General features: G+C 33.5%; 2 protein-coding genes across 4 annotated transcripts; both read right to left on the bottom strand.

Annotated features, from left to right (window-relative positions):
- Positions 1-1115: 1115 nt before the first annotated feature.
- On the bottom strand, positions 1116-7235 carry LOC123217376 (glutamate--glyoxylate aminotransferase 2). Its single transcript, XM_044638380.1, has 14 exons — positions 6909-7235; positions 5946-6155; positions 5502-5567; positions 5281-5398; positions 4734-4815; positions 4542-4629; positions 4204-4362; positions 3671-3844; positions 3444-3575; positions 2967-3032; positions 2791-2855; positions 1968-2059; positions 1706-1862; positions 1116-1364 (listed from the first exon to the last, which is right to left on the bottom strand). The coding sequence occupies exons 2-14, from the start codon at positions 6060-6062 to the stop codon at positions 1235-1237; spliced, it is 1446 nt and encodes a 481-aa protein (XP_044494315.1). The 5' UTR covers positions 6063-6155; positions 6909-7235; the 3' UTR covers positions 1116-1234.
- Positions 7236-7951: 716 nt separating this feature from the next.
- On the bottom strand, positions 7952-12062 carry LOC123215260 (ribose-phosphate pyrophosphokinase 4). Of its 3 annotated transcripts, XR_006501996.1 has the most exons (8): positions 11591-12062; positions 10822-11137; positions 10601-10696; positions 10028-10096; positions 9213-9341; positions 8624-8723; positions 8214-8502; positions 7952-8182 (listed from the first exon to the last, which is right to left on the bottom strand). XR_006501996.1 is itself a non-coding variant. In XM_044635279.1 (7 exons), the coding sequence occupies exons 1-7, from the start codon at positions 11965-11967 to the stop codon at positions 8369-8371; spliced, it is 1221 nt and encodes a 406-aa protein (XP_044491214.1). In that variant the 5' UTR covers positions 11968-12062; the 3' UTR covers positions 7952-8368. The 3 variants fall into 3 exon arrangements, 2 of the variants coding, with proteins under 2 accessions (XP_044491214.1, XP_044491215.1); XM_044635279.1 differs by having other exon boundaries at positions 7952-8502; XM_044635280.1 differs by lacking the exons at positions 7952-8182; positions 8214-8502; positions 8624-8723 and adding an exon at positions 8810-8975.
- Between the last annotated feature and the right edge of the window lie 322 nt (positions 12063-12384).

Here is a 12384-nt window from a genome sequence, read left to right as displayed (position 1 = left end):
TTCCAAAATGGAACACGTCTTTCATTACGTAATTAATATGCAATCTATTTATTTATTTATTTTTTGAATATAATTTATTTATATATATGTTTTCAAAAAATAAGAGATTAAAATTTTAGATAAATAAAATTTAAATTTTGATTTTTATTAGTTAACTTAAAAGTCTACCAGCGGTATGATTAAGAATGTGTGGTGGGGAAGTCGAAAAGTAGATGACGATAACAGGAGTGGAGTGGCCATAAAATTTAAAAAAGAAAAAAACAGTTAAAATGAAAAAGCTACTTTTAATATTCGAATAACAAATGGCTTTAGATCTGAAAAAGGTTCCATTAGGCATTGTCATTCCAGTTGGTAAATGTCAAATCAGTATATCATTCAACAGTTATTAATTCGAGTAAATTATTTTTTTCCATCTGTTACGTAAGATTTTTACCCCTTTAATTTTTTAATTTATAAATTCACGATAAAAAAATTTTAATTTGGTTGATGAAAAAAATAATTTATTGTATTATTTTTAAGTATTTTATATTTAAAATTATAATATTTATTTGTTTTATTATTAAAAATTATAATATTATCCAAGAGATACTATTTGATCAGATTTCACAAACGAAATCATATTAAAAAGGTATAATTTTATTTAAGAGTATATATAATTTTATACATAAATAATAAAATATCATTATATGATTAAATAATTAAAAATTAAAAATAAAAATAATACTCAATCTTATAGTAATATATCATTATTTTTATATAAAATTATTTACATCTTTATATTGTGACTCCAATTTTCATATAATACAATCCAATGGTTGAAGGTACAATTAAGATATATTTTGACTTAAAATGCAGGAGACGATTACGTTTTAATAAAATTTTAACAGGGTTCATCCGTCCCAGCAGTTGCCTCTTTTGTCATGGGATAGGACAACCAATGTGCAAATAAACGACAGTGGACACTACACATGTAGCAACCTGTAGGTTAAATTAGATGACATATCGCCTTGGTTTCCTGCTCGTTGCTTGCTTAGAAATCTAGCGTGATGGTAAAAGTTGCAGTCACAAGTGACATTTTCAGGGCAATAAAACCATAATAAGGGAACAAGAAGAGGTAATATTCAATCTTCAACTTATTGAAGTTTTAGTCAAAGTAGGACTAAGGGTATACGAGAATTTTAAGGCTTGTATAGCCGAAAAGTATAGTACAGATTCTGGGAATTTGAAACATTGCTCACATTCTTGAACAGCCCATAAAGTCTTCATACTGCTCCATGAACTTGTCGTTGAACTTCTTGAAACTGGCCATGATTTCAGGCATGTCTTTCTCAGTTGGTAAGATGGTTGTCCTCAGGTGGAAGACCCTGGAAGGAAAATTTGCCCCGTCAAAGAAAGTTAAATTTACGTAATAGCTATAAACAGAATCCAGAGGGATTCGTTTTCCCAATTCACAGAAGCTTTAAAAGCGTACTTCTAGGAACGCATGATCTAGTTATTGAACTACAGGGTGCAAGGCACAGATTTTTTTACTTGGACTGTCAGAAATGACGAGAGAAGCATGAACCATACTATTATTTAATAAAAAGTTTTGATAGAGTTATTAGAGGAATTGTAAAAGAAAGCAATAGCAAATGACCTTTAGACTACCTTTAAAATTAATAATGCTATGGGAAATTGAAAAGAACAGGGCCAAATAGGTAATTACCCTTCTTTCTGGCCAAACCCTGAACCAGGTACAGTGGAGATGCCAGTGGCTTCCAAAAGCTTGAGACAGTAGAAAACATCAGGAACTTTCCCCGCTTGTTTGGCAGCCTCTATTGCTTTTGGAGGCAGGCGTATTTGAGGGAATGAATACATTGCACCTGAAACAATTTCCTCAATTTTCATACCATAACCACCCTTTACCCACTGATAAATCTTTATTATGAATGTAGGAAAATAAAATAGTTAAGAGAGCAACTTTTTACCTTCTGTGAAATTGCAAACGACATTTCTGCAGCTGTTGAATCCATCAGTCATCATCCTTGCTCTCCTCCTCAGTGATTCAAGGATCCCTTTACTGCAGGATTCATAAATCAGGGAGAAGTGTTAGTTGCCATCAAAATGACCACTTTTTTTATTCTACAGTGGTAATCGAAATTCCAAGACTCAACTTACCCAAAATAAAAAAAAAGAAATTAAAATTATCAATGAATAAATTTAATGATTCTTATACATACATACATATTTTGCAAAAGTATGGCAATAGCAATATTGTAATTTACCCCTCAGATTAAATGTCGCAAATATTGACCACTAAATGTTAAAAGAGAGAGCGGAAAAAAAACTTCTTCTATAGTTTTGACAGGACTAATATTTAGGTGAAATGGGACTGGACAGTTATGAAACATGTATGGGCGTTTATGAAATAAGCATGTATAAAAGAGATTGGGAAAGAGAGAGAGGAGAAGATATTTGGTTTTGTTTGGGCAGCATTTGGTTGATTGAGGGAGAGAGTCTAGTCTCTCAAAAACTAGACAAATTAGGGAGAGTTCTAACCTCTTGAATAGCCAGAGGTGGAGAGCACTGGCTTCTCAAATTGCCGGAATTATCCATTTGAGAATATATAAAACACAGTGGAGGGTTATCCCATGTTGGGCATTGCTTTATTTTACCTTCCGGAAATCAATTCTGTTTGAGTTTTGGTTGTGTGTGCTGGTTGGAGGTGGTTTGAGCAGGTTCCTAACAAGTTCATTTCAATAAATAACTTAAGCAAGAGCATTTATACATTACAAATCTAAGTATATGTACCTTTCCCTAACAAACTGATCATATGAAATATCTCCAGGCTTGGGTGGGTTGACCATTAATCCCATCTGCAAATATAAAAAAGGAAAATATTTTTCCCTGTAATAACATTTGATCAAAGAACAGGGAGCACCCAGTTCCATCAGAATAACAAACATATAATGTTAAGTGTAACTTACAAATATCTGTGCTGGGACATTCGGACTCAGTGATATTGATGCAATCTTATAGATCTCATCAACTGTCTACAATAAAAAAAATCATGAAAACTATGATCAATAGCACTGACATAATTACTTTCCAAGTTAAAGGACCTTGTTATGCTTCAACTAAAATCAATGAGCAAAAGACATGAAGCAGTTTATCTTTCTTTGTAAATTCTGAGAAATAGTATTAGTTGAAGAGGAAAAACCAAGAAGATAATTACCAGAAATTAAAAAAAAAAAACCAAGAAGATTAGGAGGAAGATTCTAGTGAACAAAACTGTGTCTCATCATAACATTACCTTTATTTAAGTTTATTTCTGATTTGATTAAGACAACTTCATAAGATTTATGAGCACAAATTATAGAATTTTTTTACAAATCCATAGATCTGTAAGAAATCACTGACAAGCAAATATAACACAAGTAAACATTAGAAAATATGGCAGAGACCTTAGGAGGAATATTGGTCATCTCAAAATATCCACCTCGTTGCCCACATTCACCCCAATACCCTTTGGAAACAGTGTGGAAGGAAACGAGTTGAACCTCTTTGCTGAAGGGCAGCCCCATATCCATCAGTACCTTCCAATGTTAATGAGGACAATTTTAGCATCAATGCATGCTGAAACTCAAAGGCATACAGTTGCGCATAATTAGACAAACAGCAGAAAAAATACCTTCCTAGAACTGATGAAGGGGCGCTCGTCCTGGTAAATATTCTGCTGATAAACCTCATCTCCAAGTAAGACTAAGTTTTCTTGGTAACAGAAATGAATAATTTCTCTTAGATTAGTTACACTAAGACACTGGCCAGTTGGGTTGCCAGGATTAATAATAACCATTGCTCTCACCTGTAAATTGTAACAAGGTAAGAAATTCAGTTTGGTGGCAATAAAATTGCAGCAAAGTATTGTCACTTGTCAGTAGCTCAGCAAGGAGAAGTGCATACCAAAGCAACATAGAATTTGAAACATTTTTCAAATGGAATACAGTAAATAAATCTTGGAGAGGTTAATAAATGAACTTCGGGAGAATAAGTGTTCCAAGAACTAGCCAAGGAAAGTCAGCTTTTCTGAGTTCTGGTAACTAACTATGATCACTTGGCAACCAATCAGCCGAATTTAAACTGGCCCATCCATTTTATTCAGGCCCCATCCTAATAATCTAGCAGATTTAGTAAATTCCTTAAACAAGTAGAAGGCATACTAACAGTGATTCCTCTAGAACGAGCTTGTGCAACTGACTGGCGAAGATCATTAACATCAAGTCCCCAATTTGCTGTCTCCTCTAGAAAATAAGGAACAAGAGAACCACCAAATAGAGAAATTGTAGCCGAGTATAATGGGTACTGTGGAACTGGAACCAGAACCTGGCAAAAAGAAGTTTTCAATTGAATAACGTATAGAAGTGGCATCATTAGACATGGACTGTTATGCAACCAAGAAGAAAGCACAATATAGCAGGCCACAGAAGCACATAAGAAAAAGAAGCCCACATCCCAATGAATAGCATAACCATAATTTCAGTCATTAAAGAGAGGTAAATTACCCCATCCCCTGCCCCACGGATAATACAATTTAAAATCTGCATCACTCCCTTGCTTGCACCATCAGTCAGAAATATGAGTTCTGGGTCACTGTCACAGGTGAAGAAATGAAGCCCTTGAGTTAAAAACTTGATCACCAAACAACAATTTTGTTGTTACTAAATTGATATGTGGAGAGTGTCAAAAGTTATAACCTTGGATAACCATCACGCCTTCCAATGAACTCGGCTACCTCCTTCCTTATTCCAGGAAGACCTCTAGAATCGCTATAAGCACCTAAATAAATGATTAGAAGTACAAATTATAGATCTTCAGTTCAATAATGGAGCTTCTTGCTATCATAATCCACTGCTTCTATTTTGATGCAGTATAATTAAAAAAATTGGTAATGGGGAAACTGTTAAAGGCAGGTGAGCAAGAATAAAAATTTGATAGTAGAGACAACAAATTGGTGAGACCTAAAAAAAGGTAGATACAACCAAATAACATATAACCAAGGAAATCCTAGGTATAATTATGAACACTGGAGAAAAAGAGGGGGAGAATGAATCATGGCAAATGTAGCTTTAAACAAAACATGCGCTACATCTGACACAAAGCATGAACTTAATCAGTTGAGTATTCCCAACTCTTGTAAAATGAAATAAGACACTAGAACTCCTGCAGAAAGATTGGAGAAAGTGAAGATTCACCTAGCCATCCATATTAAAAAGATAGCAGAAAGATGGATCAATAAGATACCTAGACCCCCTGTAGTCATTGAAAGATAATGTTTAGCTTTTGCAATTGCATCTGCAGGGAAAAGCAATCCTACATTTGGATCATCTAGTAAAAATGGAGCCTGGCAAAGAGCAACCACCTGAAATAGAACTTACCTAGGTCAATAAACTGACTGCATGAACAATTCAAACTATTAACAAGAACTGAATATTAAAAGAAATTACATAAAGTAGAAATCCTACCTGCCGAGGAAAAGTCAATGGCCTCTGTCCTAGTGCATGAGGATTGCCAACATTTGTAAAAATAATCTGATGACATGAAATTTAAGCGAAGAGATAAATAAGAGGATCATTTACAGGAGACGGATAATAAAAAGTTAATTTCAAATTTTAACAGTAAAATTAAAAACAGAAAAGATGTCAGAATAAAGAAAACAATAATCATGATAAAGAGGCCATCTAAATTATGAGAAACAGTAAATAATTTCCAAGAAGCAGATAGAACAATAATCTGTAAAATCTCCAATATTCCTCTGCACCCATGATAAACTGCATTTCCTTAGTTCATTAAAAACTTAAAGCAACTTCACAAATGCTTCCAAGGAACATGGCTGAGCAGTTCTTTAAAAGAGTCACATGCCATCAAAATCCATAAGATAAAGTGAAACCAGAAGAGAGCATCTATACCTTCTTCCCTTCCTTCTGAAGCTCAGATGCTCGAAGATACAATTCGCCTCTAACAGCATATTGAACCCTTTTCACATCTTCGTTCAATGATTCATAGTCTAATGCTTTTGGCGCCATAATGCACTAATAAGTAATCACACTCCTACAAATATTATCTAACACAAAGACGGCTTAAGTAGCAACTTATGGACAAAGTTCTCAAGTCTTGACCTGAAAATTTAAGAGTATATATAATGACAAATCAAAGTAACACCTTATGTGCTAACAATTTGGCTGTGAACATGCTATAAGAACTAGCTACAATATTTTCAAACATAGACTAAATTGGTACATGCAAACCATCCAAAACCACATAATAACTAACTGTTTATCAGGGTTTGTAAGAAGCTGCATAAACAGTAATTTTTTCAGCAATCAGTTTCATAGATGACTTATAATCAACCAATACACTGAGAACTATACACATCTACTATTAAGCCAAATCATGGAAAATTTAAAATTTATTCCAAGCAAAAAAAACAAAAAGAAACCCGCACAGATTCACAGTTGAAAATTGTAAAATTTATCAAACTACCTGATATTTGATAAAAGAAAACATTAAAGTGCAAAGCTATTAGCTGATGTAAATTCAACCACAACCCAGGCATTCTAATAAAAAAATAAACACCAGACACAGCCTAACAAACTTCAAAACAGAATGTTCTGTTACAATGAAAAGTACGAACCAAACAATAAATCAAGACAATTTCAAAGAATCACAAGAAGGTCAATGATCAATGAACGCTCTTCCATCAAAATCATAGTAAACGCCAAAAAAAAAAAAAAATATCATACATATTGAAGAATATAGTGCCCACTTAACACGCCCTGATCTCTCGAACAAAAAATGGTTTACATAAATCATGAACTTGAATTTGTTATCTCATGTGAATTTCTGATAGATCATCTTCCTAAGTTAATTACCTGGACACTCAATTGAGATTGCTGGAGCGAAGACTTGATAGTAGGCTCACTTGAGTTGAGCCCAAGTTTGAAAGAAATGTGGCCACAGTGATACAATACAATACAAGTTAAGACTGCAATATGTGTCAGTCATAAATTCAAAGGATTTATATTAAAATATTGTATACATGCGGCAAAAAAAGCAGCCACTGAAAAATGGTAGATGATTATTCCCAGTTAAGAGAAATGGATAAAGTTGATGGAACAAGTGTGGCGCAGCTTTAAACTACGAGTCCTTGGTAGAGATTGAGTCGAGGGTTTGGGGATCTGCTTCGTTTGGAAACATTATTCTCGTTTTGGAAACATTATTCTTTTGTCACTCTCCCAACTGTTGTGGTTGTTATTTGCTGCTCACTCGGCAAATGGCAATCATTAGTGATTTATTTTTCATATAAAATATTTTTTTATTCATTAACGTGAGAAAAACACAAAAAAAATAAAGAATTTTAATATATTAAAACATAGATAAAAATAAATTAATTGAGAAAAAGGGGAGTAAGAATTTATTCTGATTTTTAAATAGTATTTAGGGATATTTGATTTTAGTAATGTTTTATTATCAAAATTGAAAAATTACCTTAAAAATTACTATATAAAAATTATTACTATATATGATAAAATTTAATAAATAAAAATAATAATTATATTTAGTTAGAGATAATAAAAAATATATATATATATTATTTTATTTAGATACTTTTAAATATAATTATTCTAAAATATATTTTATATTACTTATTATATTAATTAAAAATATAATTATTTTTGTTATAAAAAATTAATAAATAAAAATATAATTATAATAAAACTAAAATTATCTTAATAAACTTTTAATACTTAAAATAAAATTAATAAATAATTAGATTATCATGAACCCAATGCCCCTAAATGAAATAAACAAATCACTTGATTAAAGGCAAGGGAATGATATATACAATGCCTGTTTGACATTTGGATCGTCTTGTCCATTGATCTCATAAAATCCAAGCCAGGAATGGAATATATAAATTCTTAAAATTATATTTTTGATAGACTTAAATAGCACCAACCAGTTGGCTTTAAAAGCCGCAATTTTAATACCAGCCATTGACAAGTGACAACCCGGTTACATCTAAACACTATGGGTTGATTTCTTTAATAAGTACACCGGCTTGGGCCACAAATAGGCCCCTGTTCACCAAGAATCTAACGCGACGTCATTCCAAACTGCGAATATATTAGATAAATTTATTGCACAGCAATTATAAATAAGTAGGGTTGGGTGCAACTAAAACCATATGGTGCAATTTTAAATATTCCCGCTGCCTCTTAATTTCTCTATATATGCTAATTCTGGGATTTAGGAAAAGGTAAAGACGAGAAGGCCCCACACGTGTTAGCTGCCACACTAGTAGATAGATCTTTCTATTAACCTACTGATCTCATATCTGAAGTGCAGCTGCGATGGAACGAGCAAGACTCAAAACTTCAAAAGGTGCTTTGTTAATCACTTCCCTCACTGTCACTGGGCAGGAATCTGTCATCCAGAAGTAGGTGAGCCCAAGCTCAGGATGCCCTATATCAAATTAACAGAGATGAAGTTTCACTTTCATTCAAATTGAATGGTAATTGCAAAAGGGAAAAAGAAATTTAATGGACTTCTGATCAACATGTAACTGAGTCTATGCATGCAATACCTCCATTATCAGGTTTAAATCGTTGCCACGAACTGTTAGGAAAAATCCCATGTGTTACATATGCACTAATTTTTGCTGCTCCATGGGCTGCTAACACTTTCTAAAAACACAAAGAAGATAATGCAAGGTTAAGAGGTACTGCATAATCACAAACCATATAGAAAGGATATCATAAGTCAAAAGAATAAAAAAGCTTGAACAAAATTCTTACATGGTGGCTCTACAAATTATACACAGGTCATACCATTTGGTGTAGTACCAAACTTTAGTGAAACTGTAGTTCTTTCTGTTTTCTAAACATAAGTTGCAGTAATAATGAGTGAATGATGGTTTGGCTCCCTATTAAGTAGTCCTGAGCAGGACTACATAAAATCCAGCCTGACTTGAATATTAATTAACTTGTAAACCATAGAACTAAAATAGGAAACAATTCCTAAAGGTAGAGTTCACAAGCTTCATTATTATTTTCTTTCTCTGCCCTAATCATGTTTCTTCTCCTTCTAGAGAGTAAGAACCTGATTTTAAGCATACAAGAAGGATTAATAGAGTTGAAAAGGATATTCTTGCAACAACGAAAGAATTTGTATACCTGACATTCAATGAGAGTGCCACCTGATTGAACCAAATCATCAACAATCACAACATGCCTTCCTCGAGGGTCTCCTTCCTTGATGCGTACAATTCTTTGGTCGCCTTCCCGAACTTTATTACAAACAATCTGCACATGTATGGTGTGACAAATTAAACAGAAACCCAAGTTTATAATTATAGCAAGCTGTTATGCAGTAGAACAGTGTGAGGAATGCAAATATATCTACAAGTGGAGAATAGATCAGTTCCTAAACACCCTAAAAGCAGATAATTGAAGGAACCAGATCCACATGAGAAGAGTTTCAAATAAGCTAGGAACCAAAATAACCAAAAAAGGTAGTAGCAAAATTTAATTTGGTGCCATCAGAAATACAATCATGCAGTTCCCTTCAACACAATCATTTTTTCTCTCCATGATAAAGAAATCAGCAGGATCATATCTGTCAATTTTAGGTATTGGTACAGATAATATTCCTAATCCATCTAGTGCTAAAACTGAGGTCATTGGAAAGCCATGATAGGAGAAATGAGCAATAACTCATTAAAGCATCACTCAGTCATAAACTTTCTTTACATAGTAGGAATTATGGTGATTATGACCTCCAAAACAGGGAATTTAATACTCTTGGCCCCTCATGCCCTGTCACGCAACACAAATCCCTTACTCCATTTCCAGGTGTAGGAACTTATTTTCCAAAGAAATGCAAGACTTCGAGATAGTTAAATTTATTCTAACAGCTACTTTGAGAATTAGAATAAATCAAACAATTTTGGTGAATTAAACATTCATGTAATATAAATAATGTACAATACCATTGGGAAATGCTGCAGCTGCTTATGAAATCGTTTCCAGGCACCATCATCAGGAAAAGCAATGGATATCTGGAAAAATAATCAAAATTAGCCCTTCAAGTAAATGGTTGAAAATTAACTAAAAGAAATGACTTCAAAGTTAAAAAAAATATCATAGTTAGCCCTTCAAGAAAATGGTTGAAATTAACTAAAAGAACTGACTTCAAAGTCAAGACTACCAGCTCGAACATAAAGACTGAGACCTTAACCATAAAAAAGAAATTGCTTTAGTTGAATTTCTCCAACTGACAGTTTTCAAGAAACATCATTAAAGGAAAATTAAAACCATAAACTCACTAAAATACCGGTCTAAATATCTGTAAGACAATTGAAACCATCAAACAGAGGAGATAGTTAATTATCTGGGCTGAAATTCCTCAATTACAATGTAACACATACTATGCTATTTGTTCGTATGAATTCTTTCACAACTCTCATCTTTGAAATCTTAATTAAATGACTTTTCCCAGATATTAGAAAACAACATATTATTGTACCATAAATCTATCTTCTAAAGACAAGAAAAAATCTTACATTATCCGAATCAGGGAGCTGTTGGAGCCTATTTTTTAGCAAAGGTATGCCACTCTCAAAGCAGGGTAAAATATTGTCACCAAAGTAGAACCTCTCCTAAGACACACCAAAACATCCAGGGTGATGATTAGAAATTGTTAGAATTGAAAAAAAAAAAAAAAAACAGAATCACATAGCTCATTGACTGAAAAAAATATTGTATTTAAAAAACAACAATAAACCTGCAATGCATGTATGTCAAATGTGACTAAGCTTGTAGGTCCTCCCCTTGAAGTGGGTATGTTTGACAAGATTCTAGCTAGAGTAAAAGCTGTTGCAACATCTCCCTCATCCTCCATCCGTTCAGAAGTGCCAGTAGGGAAGAAGGGAAGCACAAGTGTGAACGAAGAAATGAACAGCTTTGGCAATGCATAAATAACCGACAGCTGCTCAAAGATTTTTCCAGGAGAACTAAATGCTGCTAGAAAAGCTACATGTTGCCCCCGAATGCCATGTGCATTGGGTATAAATAAGTTGGGAAATCCATCTTCAAATTTCCTAATTCATTAGAATTCCACTAAATATGTTAAAAGACAATAACTACACCTACATTTAGTATCTTCATAAAACAAATAAGACTTCTCAGTAAATTTGTACGAGACTCCTGCAGAAACACATCACACATAAGCACACGCTTGAATTGCAACTTCGGGGATACGAGTTATAAGGGAGTTCTGGTAATATTATTGTGCCAATGCTCTGGTTACCACAAATATTTTTCAGTTGTCATTTACATAAAATTACAACATATATTAAAATTAATTACTTAAATATTATTACAAAATCACGGTTGATTGCAATCAGAATATTGATTTAGTAATGGTGGGACCAATGCCGGAGTGCGGGCCCAAAGAATCAGAATATATAAAAATCAATTGGTTGACTCTGAAAAATTTGCACAATTAATCAAATAAATGAAATTAAAAAAAAGCGTGAAAATGGCAAAATTACCTCCAGTTGATGGTCCGTAACTCAATCGCATCGGACTGCGCAGCAATTCTCTCGGCAAGAGCCTTAGTTTCGGGACAAAAGAAAAGGAAGACCTTCTTCACAGCCTTTGAAGCAGATTCGGAAGCAGAAGCGGCGGCCATTGAGACGGTAGAGTTGGAGGTTTGAATAACATGGACAGGTTCCGTCTCGCGCAGAAACTCAAAGCTCCATTTGTTATGAGGTTGATGATTATTGTCGAAGCTCTTGATCTGACACTGACACCGACACCGACACCTAACGGTTTGGAGTTCACTGTTTAGGCTAACAAGGTATGGATTGCGGAGTTTAGTAAAAAGAGGAGAGTAAGGCTTATGGAAGAAAAAGGCGTGGGCCTCCATTAGTGATTGGAGTTAGTTTTATCGTGTTGGGCTCTGATCTTCTTCGGGGAGGAAATGGAGGCGGACTGACTGTCACCTCCACGGTACCATTTTGTCTGTCTTTTTTTTGAGACATTTTGTTATTATATGCTATGGCTGCTGTCAATAATGCTGTCTCACCCACTCTTATTTTTAACTGTTACTAACGGCGTCGTTTAAAACATGGAGTTTTTCTTATTTGACAAATCTCAAAAAGTCTTAAAAAAAGAAAAATAATAAAAAGATAAATCTCAAAAGAGTAAATTACATTCTCTCAACCAAGATTTGGTTTTATAATATTTCCCACCCTGGATTATATAAATAACATTTTTTTATCTGAAATCAAATTCTATTTTAACAATATAAGGATAAAATAATAATTTTACTATAATTAATTTT

This window comes from Mangifera indica, chromosome 5 (genome assembly GCF_011075055.1).
Source record: "Mangifera indica cultivar Alphonso chromosome 5, CATAS_Mindica_2.1, whole genome shotgun sequence".
Classification (NCBI taxonomy): domain Eukaryota; kingdom Viridiplantae; phylum Streptophyta; class Magnoliopsida; order Sapindales; family Anacardiaceae; genus Mangifera; species Mangifera indica.
Note: the sequence above shows the minus strand (reverse complement) of the source record. Positions and strands in the feature narration are given on the sequence as shown.

Coding starts and splice junctions, on each gene's coding strand:
- LOC123215260 (XM_044635279.1), bottom strand. CDS start 11,967: ATGGAGGCCCACGCCTTTTTCTTCCATAAGCCTTACTCTCCTCTTTTT. Junction 8,724..9,212: donor GCACTCTCATTGAATGTCAG/GTATACAAATTC, acceptor TTGTGTTTTTAG/AAAGTGTTAGCAGCCCATGG. Junction 8,503..8,623: donor ATTTAAACCTGATAATGGAG/GTATTGCATGCA, acceptor AATTTGATATAG/GGCATCCTGAGCTTGGGCTC.
- LOC123217376 (XM_044638380.1), bottom strand. CDS start 6,062: ATGGCGCCAAAAGCATTAGACTATGAATCATTGAACGAAGATGTGAAA. Junction 4,630..4,733: donor AGGCGTGATGGTTATCCAAG/GTTATAACTTTT, acceptor CACCTGTGACAG/TGACCCAGAACTCATATTTC. Junction 3,845..4,203: donor CTCGTTCTAGAGGAATCACT/GTTAGTATGCCT, acceptor TACAATTTACAG/GTGAGAGCAATGGTTATTAT.